Raw genomic sequence first — 15,512 nt, 5'->3', positions numbered from 1 at the left:
TGCAGGGACCCTATGCACGGTTGGGTACAGGGAGCCCCACTGTTTTCCAGTGCTGATCTTTTTAGCAGGTTGTGTTATGACAGGACAAGGGGTGATGGTTCTAAACTAAAGGAGGGAGATTCAGGCCAGACAAGAGGAAGAAATTTTTGCCCCTGAGGGTGGTGAGAGCCTGGCCCAGGTTGGCCAGAGAGGTGGTGGATGAACCATCCCTGGAGACATCCCAGGCCAGGCTGGACGGGGCTCTGAGCAACCTGAGCTGGTGCAGATGTCCCTGCTCATGGCAGGGGGGGCACTGGGGGGGCTGGGAAGGGCTCTTCTAACCCAAACTATTTTATGATTCTACAATTTCTGCCTCCCCACCAAGTCACTCACCTGCTGTCCCCGCGGCTGGCAGTTGAGGACACACTGGCTGTCCAGCTCGAAGCCCTGGCTGCAGTTGTACATGCCTTCGAAGACGGGAGGGGGCGGCTCGCAGACCACGGGGACACAGTGTCCCTCTTCCCACTGCCCGCTCTCCAGGCACTGGACCTTCAGGAACTTCCTGGGGACACACAGACACCAGACGGGGCTGCAGCACCCCAAAAAATTCCCACCTTGGCCACACCAAGCATCCCACAGAGGCAAGAATAGCCTAGAGGACATCTCTCCTGGAGCACAACCAAGCCCCCTGTGTGGGGCTTGCCCATGCCATCCCACCCCTCACCATGGGCAGGTCTTCCTGAAGGGACAAGCTCACCTTCAACCAGAATCTTTTCTTCCCCTCACACTGGATGCTTTTCCCTTGCACTCACCAGCCCATTGCTCCCCACCTCTCGCAGTGCCCCTAAACCATTCCTCTCTCCTCCCCATCCCCTGGTCTGCTTTGTCCCACCGCCAGCAGCTACAGACTTTGCTGGATGGAGTGAACCTCCACGAGTAAATCCTGCTGGCCTACTCCCAGCTACTCCTGAGGCTCCTCTTTGTATCCCAGCCAGATCTGTCAATCCCGCTGTCGCACTGCAGCAGACCGATACCATCCTCTGCTGCTAAAACAGCCCAGGTGCAAACTACTTGCCAAAAAAACGATGAAAAATAAAGGAAGAAAATGTCCAGGAGTGGAGCCCACATGCTTTTCAGTCTCCCATCCTTGGCAGCGATGGAGACACCACATCTTTTACATTAAAACTCCGTGAGGCATCGGGCTGGCTGGGGACCACTCTCCCAGAAGAGGATATGTCACCACGACCCCAGACTTCGACATGCAGGTTTTGACAGCACTGATGGGCTTTACCTGAGCCAGTGCTAATTGCTCCATCCTTAACGAGACTTTTTTCACCCCCCCTCTCCTGTCCTTTGTTACCAGACAGTCTTGCTCCAGTTGCTTGCCCCTGCCCTCTCCCAGCACCAGTGCCAGCAGGCAGAGCTCCAGGCACCGCATTATGGAATCTATAGCATGCTGTAGGTACGAGGAGGGGTGTTTAACTGGGTTGGAGAAACCCCTGGAAGGAGGCACTAAATTGCCCCTTGTCCTGAGTCGCAGCAGTCATTGCAGAGGGGGTGGACACCCGGCTGCACCCGAACACGCCATGCAGGGTCACACATCCCAGAGGGGACCCTATCTGCACCCCACAGTCAGACCTGGGGCAGGAGCAGGTGCCCGTACCCATCATATTTCTGCTCCTGGATGGGAAGTATGAGAGATTTTTGGAACATTCTTTACTTTTTAAATATTTGCGGCTCTTCAATTCCCCTTCAGAAATCAGGGCTCTCTTTTTTCCTAGAGACTGTATAAGTGGGACTGAGGGTTCCTGCTGCGGTGAATTCCTGCCCCAGCAGGTAACATGGAGGCGGGGGGCGCAGATGGGATGTGGCAGGTCTGCCAGCACAGAGCTCTGCACAAATCTCCCCACCAGACCACACTGGGACCACGGTGAGGGCACCTGAGCAGCAAGTGGTGCTGCAGAGTCACCCCGAGAGCCTTGGATTGACTGATGGGAACTGCAGCTATATGTTGTTTTGGAAGGATGGTGAGGAGGAGCAGCTCTGGATCCCGTTGAAGCCATCTGTGGTTTCAGCCCACACTTCTTTTTCTTGGCTGCTCTCCTTTACCACTGGGATGATGGTCACTGCCTTATGAAGATGTCCCCATCAGACCTTACCTCTTCCAACATCTGAGCACTTTGCTTTGCCCACATTTAAAGGTGAGCGAAGGTATTGATGGGTGTTGGATGCCTGGGTCCTCAAGCAGCATTTTCCCCTTCTTGAAGTGCCTGGCAGGCAGGGTGTGATCCAGCTGTATGACTTGCATGGGGGTAAATCGCTGGGGTTCAAGCTGATGGTGTTACGGTGACAGGAACAAACCGGTGGCACAAAGCCTCATGCAACAACAATGCCCCAGGCATTGAGCAAACTCCTTTGCAAACCAGGAGCATCCCAGCCACTTGCTACTTCTCACCTTCCCACCATCCACTGGCATATAACCAATGCAGCCACGACACTTCCCTGCTGCTCCTCCGAATTACAGCAGAGGCCCTTTGCCCAGGAGCTGTGGGGAGAACCTGAGGAGAGGGATGGAGCATGGGGAGAACATGCGTGGGGAGCTGCAGTTTGCACAGGTGCACACTGAGGTTCAGCAGGGCTCATCGTCTTGATCTGGTACTCGAGCAATTTCAGGGGGGGCTGGCACCATGCACAGACCACATCCCACCTCTCCCCAGATATAAATACAACCTCACAGAAGCTTGAAATTTCCAGACCCTCCATCTTCTTCTGATCTCGGTTAGCGGCGTTTCTCGAGGATCAATGAGGAACCCAGGAAAATCAAAGCTTCCACCTCCAACAAGGCAGGGGGATGGCTGATGGGCAGAGGAGGACAGGGAGATGGCTGAGACCCGCCAGGGCTGTGTCCAACGTGCCAGCACACGCACTCGCCCGGCTCTGGGAGCTGAGCACGCAGGAGCCTGGCTGGGATCCAGCTGCCTATTGGGGTGGCCAAGCTTGGGGGAATTGATAAATGAACCTAAAGCCTCATCTTGCATGGTAGGAGACGGACAGCCTCGAGAAGATTAAGGGGGAAGCAAGGAGATTTGCTGGTAAATTGAAAGAAAGCAATTGAAAGTTTGTAGGACCTCCACCGCCGTGCTCCAAACAGTCTGGGCAACCCGGGCTGTAAATCTTCCTCACCTTCGAGGTGGAAGTGACACAGGAATCCAGCTGACAGCCTGTGTTTTCTTTACCTGGCTGCTTGGCTCCCTTGGCTGTGCAGGTGTTTTGCTTTTTTTTCTGGCAGGGGCCAGACACGGGCAGCAGAAGCGAGCACCCCACACTTCAGCACGCACCACAGATGTACGGTGGCCCCGTGCCCTGCGAAACACCGATGCTCCCCGGTTGGGCTGTCCTGCTTTGCCCGCTGCGATCTTTCCGATATGTTTCCAGCCTCCAAGTCTGCTAATTCCTTTCAGTCCCTTTTCTCCTCCACGTTCTCTTGCTTCTTCCTGTCCCTCTTTCATGGTCTCCATAGTCTTTGAACAGGGAGAAGACGTGAAGGAGACAACATCTCCATGGAAGTTCATCATGGGGCTGGACTGTCTCATGGCTCCCTTGATTTCTGGTCAAAATGCAGGCTGAGACTTTCAAAGCTGCCTGAAAAGACTTGGGTGACCCAGTTATTCTTTGTTGCACTCCCTCAAGCTAGCAGAAGGGGCTCAACCCCTCACAAAGACAGCTTTGAGATCCTCAAAAATCTCTTCTCTCCATGGAATCATCCCACATTGGGCAAGTGAAGCAACAAGGTCTGACCCCAAGGTTGTCCCCAAACTGAGAGCACCCTCATCCTCTAAAGGGTGTCTGAGATATTTCTGTTAAAGAGCTCCTTCAGAGGTCACTTTGTGGTGGAAGCAACAGCCAGGACCATTGCGGGGGTGATGCCCATTTTCCCTCCAAGTCTCTGACCCCTGACTTTCAGGCTGGCTCTTTTCAATGCTGCAACCCTGGATCGTTGAGGATCCCTTGTTGACAAGCAGTGATTTCTAAAGGGCCTTTCCTCACCTAGGTGAACAGACAAAAGTATCTTCTCCAAAACAGCATATTTCTTCATCCTCTTTCTCTGCCACTTCTTCATCCCCTTTCTTTTCCAAGTATTTCCAAGGTTGGGCTAGTTGGCTGGCATGGGGAGTCTTCCATGTCAGCCATTGATCATGTCTGACTTTTCTCCAACAACCAGTACACACAGGGAGTCTTACTGGTATTTGTCAACACCTGTATGACACTAAATTCTCTAGCAAGGCTGGTGCTTGCTGGCTTGGTGGACAACAGGGAGGCAACAGATCAAGAATCCAGTTGCTGAACCCAGAAGGAACTTAGAAGACTTCAGAAGACCCCCAAAACATCATCAGCTGAGAAACCTGCTCCCTTACCAGCACATCAGGAACCCCCATCCCACTGGTACCGGCCCCTTCCAGAGCTCTCCATCACCTGCAACAACTCGCTTTCTCCAAAACTGGCCTGAACAAAGCAAGGAACCTCTGGCTCTGGCAGCTCCCATCCTCTGCCTGCCAAGGCTGGAACACCGGATGGATTTCCAGCAATCCAGCACTTGACTGGCTGGCTTACTGGCTAGTAGCTGCTGTTCACTACACGTGCCAAGGGGTTTGTACTCATGCTGAGTACGCACGCAGAGCTCCAGATGAGACAGTACACCAGCATTTACACTTCCAAGGAAAGGCTTTTGCTCTGAATCAGGCCACTCACATAGCACTTAATATGCATGATAAGAAAGTGATAAATTTTCTCTTAATAATTCCTTTTTTTTTTTTTTGCTTACTGTAATAGGATCATATCCTACCATCAAACATATCAGACAAATTAGTAGTAATGATAATACCAAACATGAATATGTCATGTCAACAGGCATTGCTATGAATGTATAAACAACTTTGCATGGTTTTCCTTGACTGGTGTCACAGGCTGCTCAGACCCATGGGGAAGTCACACACACATCAGAGGAGCGGGGGGAGCTCCCTGAGGGCATCCTTCTTACCAGCAATTGCTGCAGCACGACTGAGGTGGCCTAACTTTGCAAGCTGCATTTATCTGATTGCATGGCCAGTGCCTGAAATGCCACAGGCACCCAAGCTGCTCCAGTTTGCAGAGCAGTCCGCGGGATCGTAGCCACCATCATAATTTGCTCAGCTCCCCTTGGCCTAAGAAATGCTCCTAACGCTGTGAAAAGCTGTTTACAGAAACCACTTCCTTCATTACGAGGCAAGAAATTTGGCAACTGCTTCCCAGTGCACAACAACTCTACCCCAGAGCAAAGTAGAGATGAAGTCTGCATCCAATTAAACTGGAAGGGGGCATTAAACGATTAGCACGTAATTACCTGATTTGGGCTAGTATCAAGACTCTGGGGAGGACCCGGACAGCGCTAGGGAATCTTTAGTGACCGTACCCCACAGGGACTTCAGCTGGAGGCATCGCGGAAAAAATTTCTGCTTTACCCCCCAAGTGTCACGGTATTGGCTGGACACAGGGCTAGTGAATCACCAGGAATTTTTCCCCCTGAAGCATTGGGAAAAATCTTCTCCAAATGAAATGTCAATGCTTAGGATTAAATCTAGCCAGGATGTGCAGGGGGTAAAATGTTAACCATGACAAGAGGCAGTCATTCATTCTTAGAACCCTCAGTGCCTTGATCTATGTTTTATCACTTTTAGGAAAGACAGCAGCTCCATGAATCTTCCAGCATCTTATTACATCTAATTACTTGAGAGTACACGAACACTTCTGTAGATGTTTAATTTTCAGCAACTGACAAATACGTTGAGGTGCAGGGGAAAATTTGCATGCTTTAGGTTAAGGCACTTAATGTATACTTACAAAAAACAGCAGCTTGCATCTTGTTCCCACCTGCTTTCCCCCAAACCAGGGGAATTCCTCTCCTGTCTCAACAAATCTGCACGACTAGAGCAAGCTGCTCTGCCTTGTACCTATTAAATCAGCTCTTTGAGACAACCAGTGTACCTCCACCTTTCCTTACCCTCGTTGGGAGGAAGAAAGATGGTGGTAACAGATCCACCACAGACTTACTTCTTAGACTTGCCCGCTGCGTTCTCGGCCACGTGGTATCCAGGCTTGCACTTGTAGCGACAGACCGAGCCCACGTCGTGGTTGCCCTGGAGGCATCGTGGGACCAGGAGCTTGGCGTTGGCCACCGCAGGAGGTGCGTCACACTCCAGCTTGCAGTAGGCTTCGGGGAGCGACCAGAGACCGTCCTCCAGGCAGGTCAGCCACTGGTTTGCTCCTGAACCCAAAAGAGAAATGGCGTGTTGGGGTTACAGCTGACCTGGGGATGGAGTCCAGCTGAGGGAAGCTCAGAGCAACCAGCAAAAGTCCTCTTGTTAGGGTGGATACTGATGCCAAGGAAGGCAAGATCATGGACTTTGGGTAAAGAGCCTTTTCCTAACGTCCAACCTAAACCTCCCCTGGCACATCTTCCTGCCATTCCCTCAGGTTCTATTGGTGGTCACCAGAGAGAAGAGCTCAGCGCCTGCCCTTCCTCCCTTTGTGAGGAAGCTGTAGATCGCAGTGCGGTCTCCCCACAGTCTCCTCTTCTCTATGCTCAACAAACCCAGTGACTTCAGCCACTCCTCATACAGCTTCCCCTCCAAACCCTTCACCAACTTCGTGGCCTCCTCTGGACACTCTCCAGTAGCTTCGTATTCTTTTTATGTGATCGCTGCTGTGCCTACGGCTGCTCTGGGAGCAGGGACTAAACCTCGCCTCCACGTTGCACCTGTGCTCCCAGCGGACCAGCACTGCTGAGGGTAGGCCCCCACCTCTGAGCACCGTGCAGCCCTGTCATCCTTTCCTTCCCTATTCTGGCATCTATCAGCGTGGAGAGCCTGCCCGTAAGGACGTGAGCCTTTGGGGAGAACAAGCATCAGGCACGTCCCTGCCTCGACAGCTCATCTGAGTTGGCTGGACCTCTGCGAGGTTACGCCCCCCGGCTTGGCAGCCTCGGCCAAGCACCACCAGCCATGGTGTCAGCTGCTGGAGGTCACCCAGGGCGCTCCACCAAGGGGACATCTTCCCTCCAAGGGAGCCCATACCAAACCTCCCATTGACTTCAGTGGGAACAAGAGCTAAAAGATCAGATGGAAGCCCTGCCCTCAGCTGACCTGCCCAAGGCAACGGGCATCAGTTTGTGCAGAATTGGGGCTGTTGAGCTGTCATTTGTGTGCTACACTTTGATCAGTTCACACTAGGGATCTGCCAGCATCCCTCCTGTCGTGAAACAAGACCTTAATTCCCTGCAGTTTTTGCTCCTTAGATTAAGTTTTTTTTTTAAAAAAAAGAAGTAAACTATTTTCATACGTTTCAGCTTAAATGTCTCTATAAAATAGGGTGCCCATTAAAATGATTTGTAGTATGCGATTGTTCAGAGCAAAGGCGCTGGTAGAAACTCACACAAAGTCCCAATGCTTGAAGCTGTCAAGGCAATTACCCCCCAAATCCCCCCCAGCTCAGACTTGCATAGACAGAACAGTAGCTCTCTTTCTCCGGCTTGGCTTCAAAACATTCCTGCGGCTCCTGGTGGAGTCTGCAGAACGAGAGCCAGCCCATGGTGTGTCTGGGGGACTGCTGTGCGTCTGGGTGGTGGACATCTCCCAGCCTGCTCTGCAGCTGTGGGCATCAGTCTCTACAGCTTTATATGGCCCCAGGCCTCCTGAACCACAAGATTTCCCACAGCCACCAGGCACCGAGCCACTCTGGGCTCTCTGAAGTCCTCTCTTGTCTGTCTGTACACTTCTTGTCTCCCTCATACCCATAAATGCTGGAGGCTGCCAGACCTCACCAGCTATCAGGAGAAGACATCCCTACACCTTGAAGGTGCATGGATAAGGGCTGTCAGCCAGGAGATGGCAGTCAGAGAGAGTGTCCTCATGCTCTGGTGTCCCCATTTAAGAGGGATGGATGCCCACCACTTCAGGAGGTCTCTCAAGAGCCCACCTAGCTGGCAGAAGCCAGGATAACCATGAAATTCAAAGTTGTAATGCTTTGTTTGAACATCTTGGGACATGCATGGAAAGGTGGCACCAAAAAGGGATCCCTCAGCACTCCAGACCATACCTTGAAGCTTGGCTGGGTGGATGCAGGAGAAGGAGCATCTCTTCAGGTAGGTGGTCCCCTTGGGGCAGGAGAACTCAGCGTAGTACACATGGGACTGGTCAGGGACACCGCAGTCGACAGGGTCACAAGTCACAGATCTGTCCCACTGTCCTGAGCTGCACGTCAGCACCACCTCCTGCTGCAGAGAAAGCAAAGCTCCATCAGACCCCTTTGAGTGAGCTCTCAAACCTACTAGTTTGCCACCACAGCAGAAAGGTCTGATCGAGGTTTCAGGACAAGGAGAGCTTTAGCCCATCTTTGACTCCCTCAATGTGCCTTTTCTCCTCATTCTGGACACTGAGCCACGAAGCCCTTACCTGTTCCCGGGGTGATGTTTGGGGTGTGAACGCAGTGAATGGCCCTTGGGGTAACACGCAAGTCACCTGCACAAGAGACCTTTTAATGTCTGGTCTGTAGCTGCTGGCCTCCAGGTGGAGAGGATGCTCAGGGGAGAGTTGTGTATGTTTTCCCAAAATGCCTCAAAATGAGGAGGGTCACACAGTCAAACCAGTCACATCACTGGAGAGTTCAGGACAGGGCACAAGCTGCCATCTGCTGTGACAGCCACATGGCAAGGCTCTGGAGAGAGGTTCCCATCTCGCTGCCAAACACAGAAAAACTGTCACCTGATGCAGATTTATTTTGTGCAGTTTCATTTCAGAGAAGGGGAACATTTTCATAGAATCACAGAACAGTTCGGGTTGGAAGGGCCCTTCCCAGCTCCCCCAGTGCCCCCCCTGCCACGAGCAGGGACATCTGCACCAGCTCAGGTTGCTCAGAGCCCCGTCCAGCCTGGCCTGGGATGTCTCCAGGGATGGTTCATCCACCACCTCTCTGGCCAACCTGGGACAGGGTCTCATCACCCTCAGTGTAAAAAATTTCTTCCTCATGTCTGGCCAGAATCTCCCCTCTTTTAGCTTAAAACCATCATCCCTTGTCCTATCGCAACAGGCTCTGCTAAAAAGTCTGTCCCCATCTTTCTTACAGGCCCCTTTTAAGTACAGAAAGGCTGTAATAAGGTCTCCCTGGAGCCTTCTCTTCTCCAGGCTGAACAGCCCCAATTCTCTCAGCCTGTCCTCATCCTGACCATGATCCTGCCAAGGTGACTGCCCAGACCTGAATCAGCTCTGCTCCCACGGACACATCAGTTCCACGTCTCATTGGTCAACAGCCAAGAGCCTTGCTGGCTTGTGGCTTTTACGAGGCATCTCCCAGCCCTCTGGAAAGCAGGACAAACTGTTTCATGGTGACCCCTGTGCTGCCCTGCTGGCGTGGGCAGCGTTATTACAACACAACACAAAGGAAGAAAAGCTCTCTGTGCTGTCGGCTGCCTTTAAATACAGTTGCTCTGCAATTACATCATTTTTTCCTGCGCCACTGACTTCAGCTTTAAGAGAGAAAATGTCCCAGGGATGTTTAACCCTCCCAGCGATGCCCATCTAGAGAACAGAAACACCTACCTCTCCCTCTGCAGGAAAGCATCACCCTGGCTGGGACATCCCCTGCAGCAGCTTTTAGCCTGGCAGAGCCATGGTCTGCAGGCAGCTCTGGGCTAGGAGAGCTAGAAAGACTGTGGCGAGGGAAGGAAAACGGTCTCCAGAGCAGGACCACCAGCAGGGAGGTCCAGCACCAGAGCTTCCTTCGTGCTGGTGTTTGTTGGAAAAGCAGCAAGGAGGTCAGGGCTGGAGCAACAAGGTGTCCTAGTGTCACTGCAGCTACCTCGGGGTGGTTAAACATTTCTTAACTAGCACCTGGTCTAACAGGCTACAAGGTGCCACCCACCCTGAGGTGCACTCACCTGCGGGGAGCCCAGGCTCTTCCCATCGCCAGAGCGGGGGACGAAGCCTTTTTTGCAGGTGACGGTGCACGCCATGTGCCCTGGGCCATTGGAGGTGCAGTTGACGGTGGCAGCGTAAGCAAGCAGGGGCCGCGTGCAGGTCCCCGATCCCACGCAGACACCGTGGATACAGCTGTAGAGAAGAGGAAAAGGATCAGCAAGCAGGTCCCAGGGCTTCTGCAGCAAGGAGGGGCTCTCTCTGGGTGGCACCCGCACGGGATGCTCAGCGCGTCACAGATGCGTACGGAGATACACATATCCCTCAGTCCCAGCTTCTTCCAGGCTTGAAGTCTCCTTGCAATCACGAACAGTCTGGGTTGGAATGGACATTTAAAGCTTATATAATCCAACCCCCTGCCATGAGCAGGGACATCTGCACCAGCTCAGGTTGCTCAGAGCCCCGTCCAGCCTGGCCTGGGATGTCTCCAGGGATGGTTCATCCACCACCTCTCTGGGCAACCTGGGACAGGGTCTCACCACCCCCAGCGTAAAAAATTTCTTCCCCATATCTGGCCTGAATCTCCCCTCCTTTAGTTTAAAACCATCACTAATTGTCCTGTCGCAACAGATCCTGCTAAAAAGTCTACCCCCAGCTCAGAAAAAGAAGTTGAAGAGGCCTTTTTAAAGTCTGTGCTGATAGAAGGGCAACAGGTATGTCAAACCCTGCAGTAGACATCAGAGAATGCACAGAGGATTCTCCAACTGCAAGAAAAGGTTTACCTGGAGAATGAAACTCTTGCAGATACCAAGGAACCATCCATGAGATGTTCTCCAAATGACACGCAGTTCCCCCCCAGACCTGGCAGCAGAGTTGCCTGAGCTTCAACAGCCATCTCCTCACCACAGCAGCTTCCCACCAAGGACCAGCCCTTTGGTACCGATTAATTAAACATCACAAATAGTCCCACAGCAAAGAAGAGTGTTGGCCAGGGGGGCTATGGTCTCCATCAGCAAAATGCAGCCAGGAGATTAATTATCTGGAATGGAATGGGGCCAAGACACAGGGTTGACACAACAGGTCCCACGAGAAAATGCCCTGATTATCTGGTAGTCAGGCTTTAGCTTTCATGAATTGGTACTACTGAAAAAAAAAGAAAATATTACAGGAGCCCTCCTGAAGCAGGGCCAGAGGTGATGCAGCTTCAGGTGACAACAGGTCACCGAATCACAATATTGGGGAGAGAATGGAAGGAGGTGGACCTGAATGTCTCCTCTCTACTCCCAGCTTTTCACTGGTTTTGTGCCCTGGGTTTCACCCAGGGGAGGCAGAGGCAGCCTTGGCCACTTGTGTTTGCTCAACCTCTCCAGCCAAGGATGCACAACTAGGAATCCCACAAATGACAACAGGGGAAGAAAAAAAAAATATATATATATATACACACACACACATAATCCCTATCAATCGGTGCCAACACAGACATTAAGGGTGTTGTTGACTGTGCTGTTGACTCTGGACAGGTCCACCCAGCCAAAGACATGGTGGAAACCTGCAGGCCACAGCCCTGCAAGAGCTGGTGGGCACAGGAGGGGACCACAAAGGAGAACAAGAATAAAGAGCCTGTTTTTTCAATGCAGACCTGTTTATGAAGTGAGAAATGGTTTCGGGGCAGCTGCTGCAAATTCTTTCACTAGCTTATATTTCCATTTGCTTCCTTTTTAAAGAATTTGTTTTATGAGCACAGCGTTTGTCAGGTCATTAGCTTCTGAGGGCATCTGGTACCAATTGTAGCCCTCTCCCCTCCCCTCCTGCAGTCACCTTCTCCGGACGGTGGCTTTGCTCCCTGCTGTGCCCCAGGCACATGCATACGCACACACTCCTGTCCCCAACCCCACCACCCCATGACGGAGTTCTAAGCTCCTTGTGTGTCTCTGAACAGGGGATGAGCTTCTCCTCCTTCCAGCCTTGCTCTTGCATCCCATTTTCTTCCTCATCAGTCAGAGACATGTGAGGAGCTGCAGCTGGTGCACAGCATCCCTCCTACCATGGTGCTTAGTGCTACATCAACACAGCACAGCAAGAAAGTCCTGGCTGCGTCTCAGCACATGGGGACTATCCAAGCCAAATCCCAGCCCACATGTTGGGAAGCAGGGCTGGGAGATAAGCAGTGGGTTCACCAAGTGGCTGTAGGCTACAGGACAGTTGGGTGGCCACTGCAGGACCCCAAGACACCCAACTTCATCTGCTCGTGAAGTTGTGTTGAGTTACGGAGCACACGCTCATGACAGCGCTGGTTTGGAGGGGGTGGTGGCATCTTCAGACACACCCAGCTGGGCCAAGTGCTTGTCTGGAGCAGCTCTGGTAGAGCGATGGCATGGCATGTTGTCTGGGACAGCCTTTGTTAAATAACAAATAATGAAATACTGATCCTTTTCAGCACTACTGGGCACATTTCGGTTCCCTAGCAGGTCAGAAACATAAACAGTGGTGCTGGTGTAAAGCAGATCAAGAGATCAGCAAGTTTCTTACTGTATTATTATATATGCAAAATGTTGTATAGATTAGTTACACATAAGGGAGTGATAATTATAGGTCATAATATCATAATCTTTCTTTTTATATGCACCATACACTCATGCACACATGCTATATGTGCATACATATATCTTTTAGAAAAAAATTAGCCTTCTCTTTGCCCCGAAGATGACTAAATTATCACCGTTTTCTCTGTGACTAACAGCACCCTTACCCCACAAATACCCTGGGTTTACTTTGGAAATGATCCAAAACCTATTGACTCAAGTCCTGAGAAGTTGTTCTCACCCTACATGTAGCTTTGAAGTCTAGTGCTGCTATTCCAGACCTGAAGAGGGGCTCACATCACCCAAAGCTGTCTGATTTTCTTAAATGTATCAGTAACCTTAAAAAAATTTTATCATCTCTCCCTACAAACTTTACCTTGATGGCTTTCTTTATCGTTATCAGCATCATCGTTACTATCACTGCAATATTCTGGGCCAGGACACCCTTGAGCCTGATGCTGTACAAGTGCAGGACAAAAAAAAAAAAAAAATTAAAAAAAAGAATCCATGTGGCCTGGCCCCATCATTTCCACATGCCTTCCAGGGTTTGGGTAATGTGATGGAATAAATCACTGCTCCCAGCCGCTGGAACACCCTAACGAAGGCTGGACGAGGAAATGGTGTAGTTAGCCCAGTTCTGATCTCAGCATGAAGGAGCTCTTTCTCTTTTTGATGATAAATGAAATTCCTGTATCACAGCTGCAAACTCCTGACATTTGGCCATTTCTGATTCAAGCCGTATAAGATGCAGGACAAGCCAATTTTTTTTTTTTCCTCCCTGCATGAAACATCAAAAAAACCTTCCATTTTTATCCCAGCATCTTTTGAAGCTCAAACTAATGATTTGTCAACAGCGTTTTCACAAAATATCAAGGTTTTTTCTCCTAACTTATTTCACATCAGCACCAGCCTGCACGATTTTCTGGGCTCACCAAGTCTATCCACAACCTACACATCAAAGAAACTTTCAGATCTGGAAATTTGTGAAATTCTGCCTAGCAATGGCCCTAACTGCTCTGGAATGATAAGAGCTTTGTTCTGAAATGAGACCAATTCTACAAACCAGTGCAAAACTTCTCCTTTGGGATCTTTCACCTTTCTATAATAAAAGCGGGAGGCATCCGCCAGCAACGGAGCACGTTCAACCAGTGGTGACAACGCTGGTAGGGAAACATCAGTCTGTTGTGACAAAACCCAAATTCTGAAAAGCTGAAATTTCCCATTTTAGAAGCAATTATTTCACAGAAAACAGTGATGGATTCACCCAAGCCAAGCCAAGCCAAGCGCAGCTGCCTAAAGTATAAGAAGTCATCCATAAATTGCTGCAGTATCTACCCAAGCTTTCAACCCAAAGATTGTTGCTAAAACATCAAGCTCCAGCACAACCAAGAGAAAATTATTATAATAAGTTCATTTCATGGTGCAAACTTTTTTTTTGGGGTGGTGGGGGGGTTATAGGAGATGTTGATGGAAAGGTAGAGGCTTCAGCCAAATCTCCTGAAGTTAAAAGTAGTCACTGCACATACCCTGGTGGAGTCTGGATTGTGGTGCTGAACATCAGTGAGATAAAAGATGTTTACCCCAATGTGGTCTAGCAAAAGAAAATAGCTAGGAAATGAGGAAAGGTGTTTTGGAAATACTTGGGAATTTCTCCCTTCAGGCATGTTTCTTGGGAGAGGGGAAAGGTCTCACTTTTCCAGTAAATCTGATGGCAACCATCCTTGTGGGAGCAGGCTACATGTACAGACCCAACGGTGGTGATGCTTCTTGATTACGATCTTCCTTGAGGTTGCCACCTCAAGAAAAGATATTTGCTTCTGTACGTGACTCCCAAAGAAACTTGGCAAAAAAAAAATAACATCCCTGTGAGTCATTCACTGTCATCTACCTCACAGATCGAGAAAAGGCACCAGTAAGATGTCAAGTGATGTGTTGGCCCCTCCGAAGCCATAGTGGGAAAGACAGAAAAGGAAATGAGCAGATCAACCTTAACACATTTCTAGACAGTTCCTTTCCATGTTGTTGGTTTTTTTGTGGTGTTTTTTTTTTGGTTTTTTGGGGTTTTTTTTATTGCTTACTATACGGAAATAGGTTTATAGAAGCACAGAAAGTGAGGCTGAAGGAGATGTTAACTTTGGGCTAGCTGACCTTATTTCTGCCATCTCCTCTCTTGTCCAGAGGAGTGCACTTCTGATGCACATCCACCACCAAGAACACAGAAATAGCAGAGGGATTTCAAAAGGGAGCTGCCAGCAGAAGCCACAGCTAGATTGCAAGACTTGCACTATGATATTTAAGAAGAAAAAAAATATTTATCATGACAGAGAGGAGATAGTGAAAGGATCCGGTCACTCTGTACAGACACACACAGAAAAGCAGTTCGCTGGCAGGAGGCATTTAGACCTTTCTGACAAGGATAGAGCAAAAGCAACAACTTTCATCTTGAAATCAGAGACAGCTTCTCAGCAGAGAGGGTTACTGGATATAAGAATAGCTCAGCAGGGGAGATGGTGGACTCGTCCCCTCCTGCAGCCTGTAACATGAGATAAGAGAGCCTGCTGAAGCACATGTTTAATCCAGTTTCTGTGGAAATGGGCTCTGTGTTGCAGTTCACCTTTCCTTGATGTATCAGGGGTTGGCCACGCTTAGAGCAAGTTTATCAAATTGAGTGGCCCTTTCCATGAGGTGACACCAAGCACCCTGCCTCTAAGCTTCTGCTTCTTGTTGAGCTTCTGCATTTGACTCAAGATCAAATTGCTGAAAAACTTCTGTATTGGGATGTATATATATGTAAATATGTATATAGAGATATATTGAGATATATATATATATGTATACATATATATATATATATGTATATCTTTGGTTTTTTCTAGATGAGACTGGCTAGTCTCAGGGAAAGGCAGAAGCAGCCTTGAGCATCCTAAAAAAAGCCCATATAAAGCATTAAATTGAAGAAGCTGACTAGGCTGCAGAGAGCAAATGGAACGGGGCAGCCCATGAAAAT

At 50.0% G+C, this 15,512-nt stretch overlaps 1 protein-coding gene across 1 annotated transcript in view; it reads right to left on the bottom strand.

The window, feature by feature from the left end:
- The window catches only part of PAPPA2 (pappalysin 2), an 89,732-nt gene that overhangs the window by 21,200 nt on the left and 53,020 nt on the right, over positions 1-15,512 (bottom strand). The window contains exons 14-17 of the mRNA XM_065649067.1: positions 9,947-10,118; positions 8,110-8,287; positions 6,067-6,280; positions 373-541 (exon numbers count right to left, since the gene is read on the bottom strand). Coding sequence (XP_065505139.1) covers positions 373-541; positions 6,067-6,280; positions 8,110-8,287; positions 9,947-10,118 — 733 coding nt within the window. The remainder of the gene's footprint in view (positions 1-372; positions 542-6,066; positions 6,281-8,109; positions 8,288-9,946; positions 10,119-15,512) is intronic.

This window comes from Caloenas nicobarica, chromosome 20, assembly GCF_036013445.1.
Source record: "Caloenas nicobarica isolate bCalNic1 chromosome 20, bCalNic1.hap1, whole genome shotgun sequence".
Taxonomy (NCBI): domain Eukaryota; kingdom Metazoa; phylum Chordata; class Aves; order Columbiformes; family Columbidae; genus Caloenas; species Caloenas nicobarica.
This window is presented reverse-complemented; position numbering and strand designations above follow the sequence as displayed.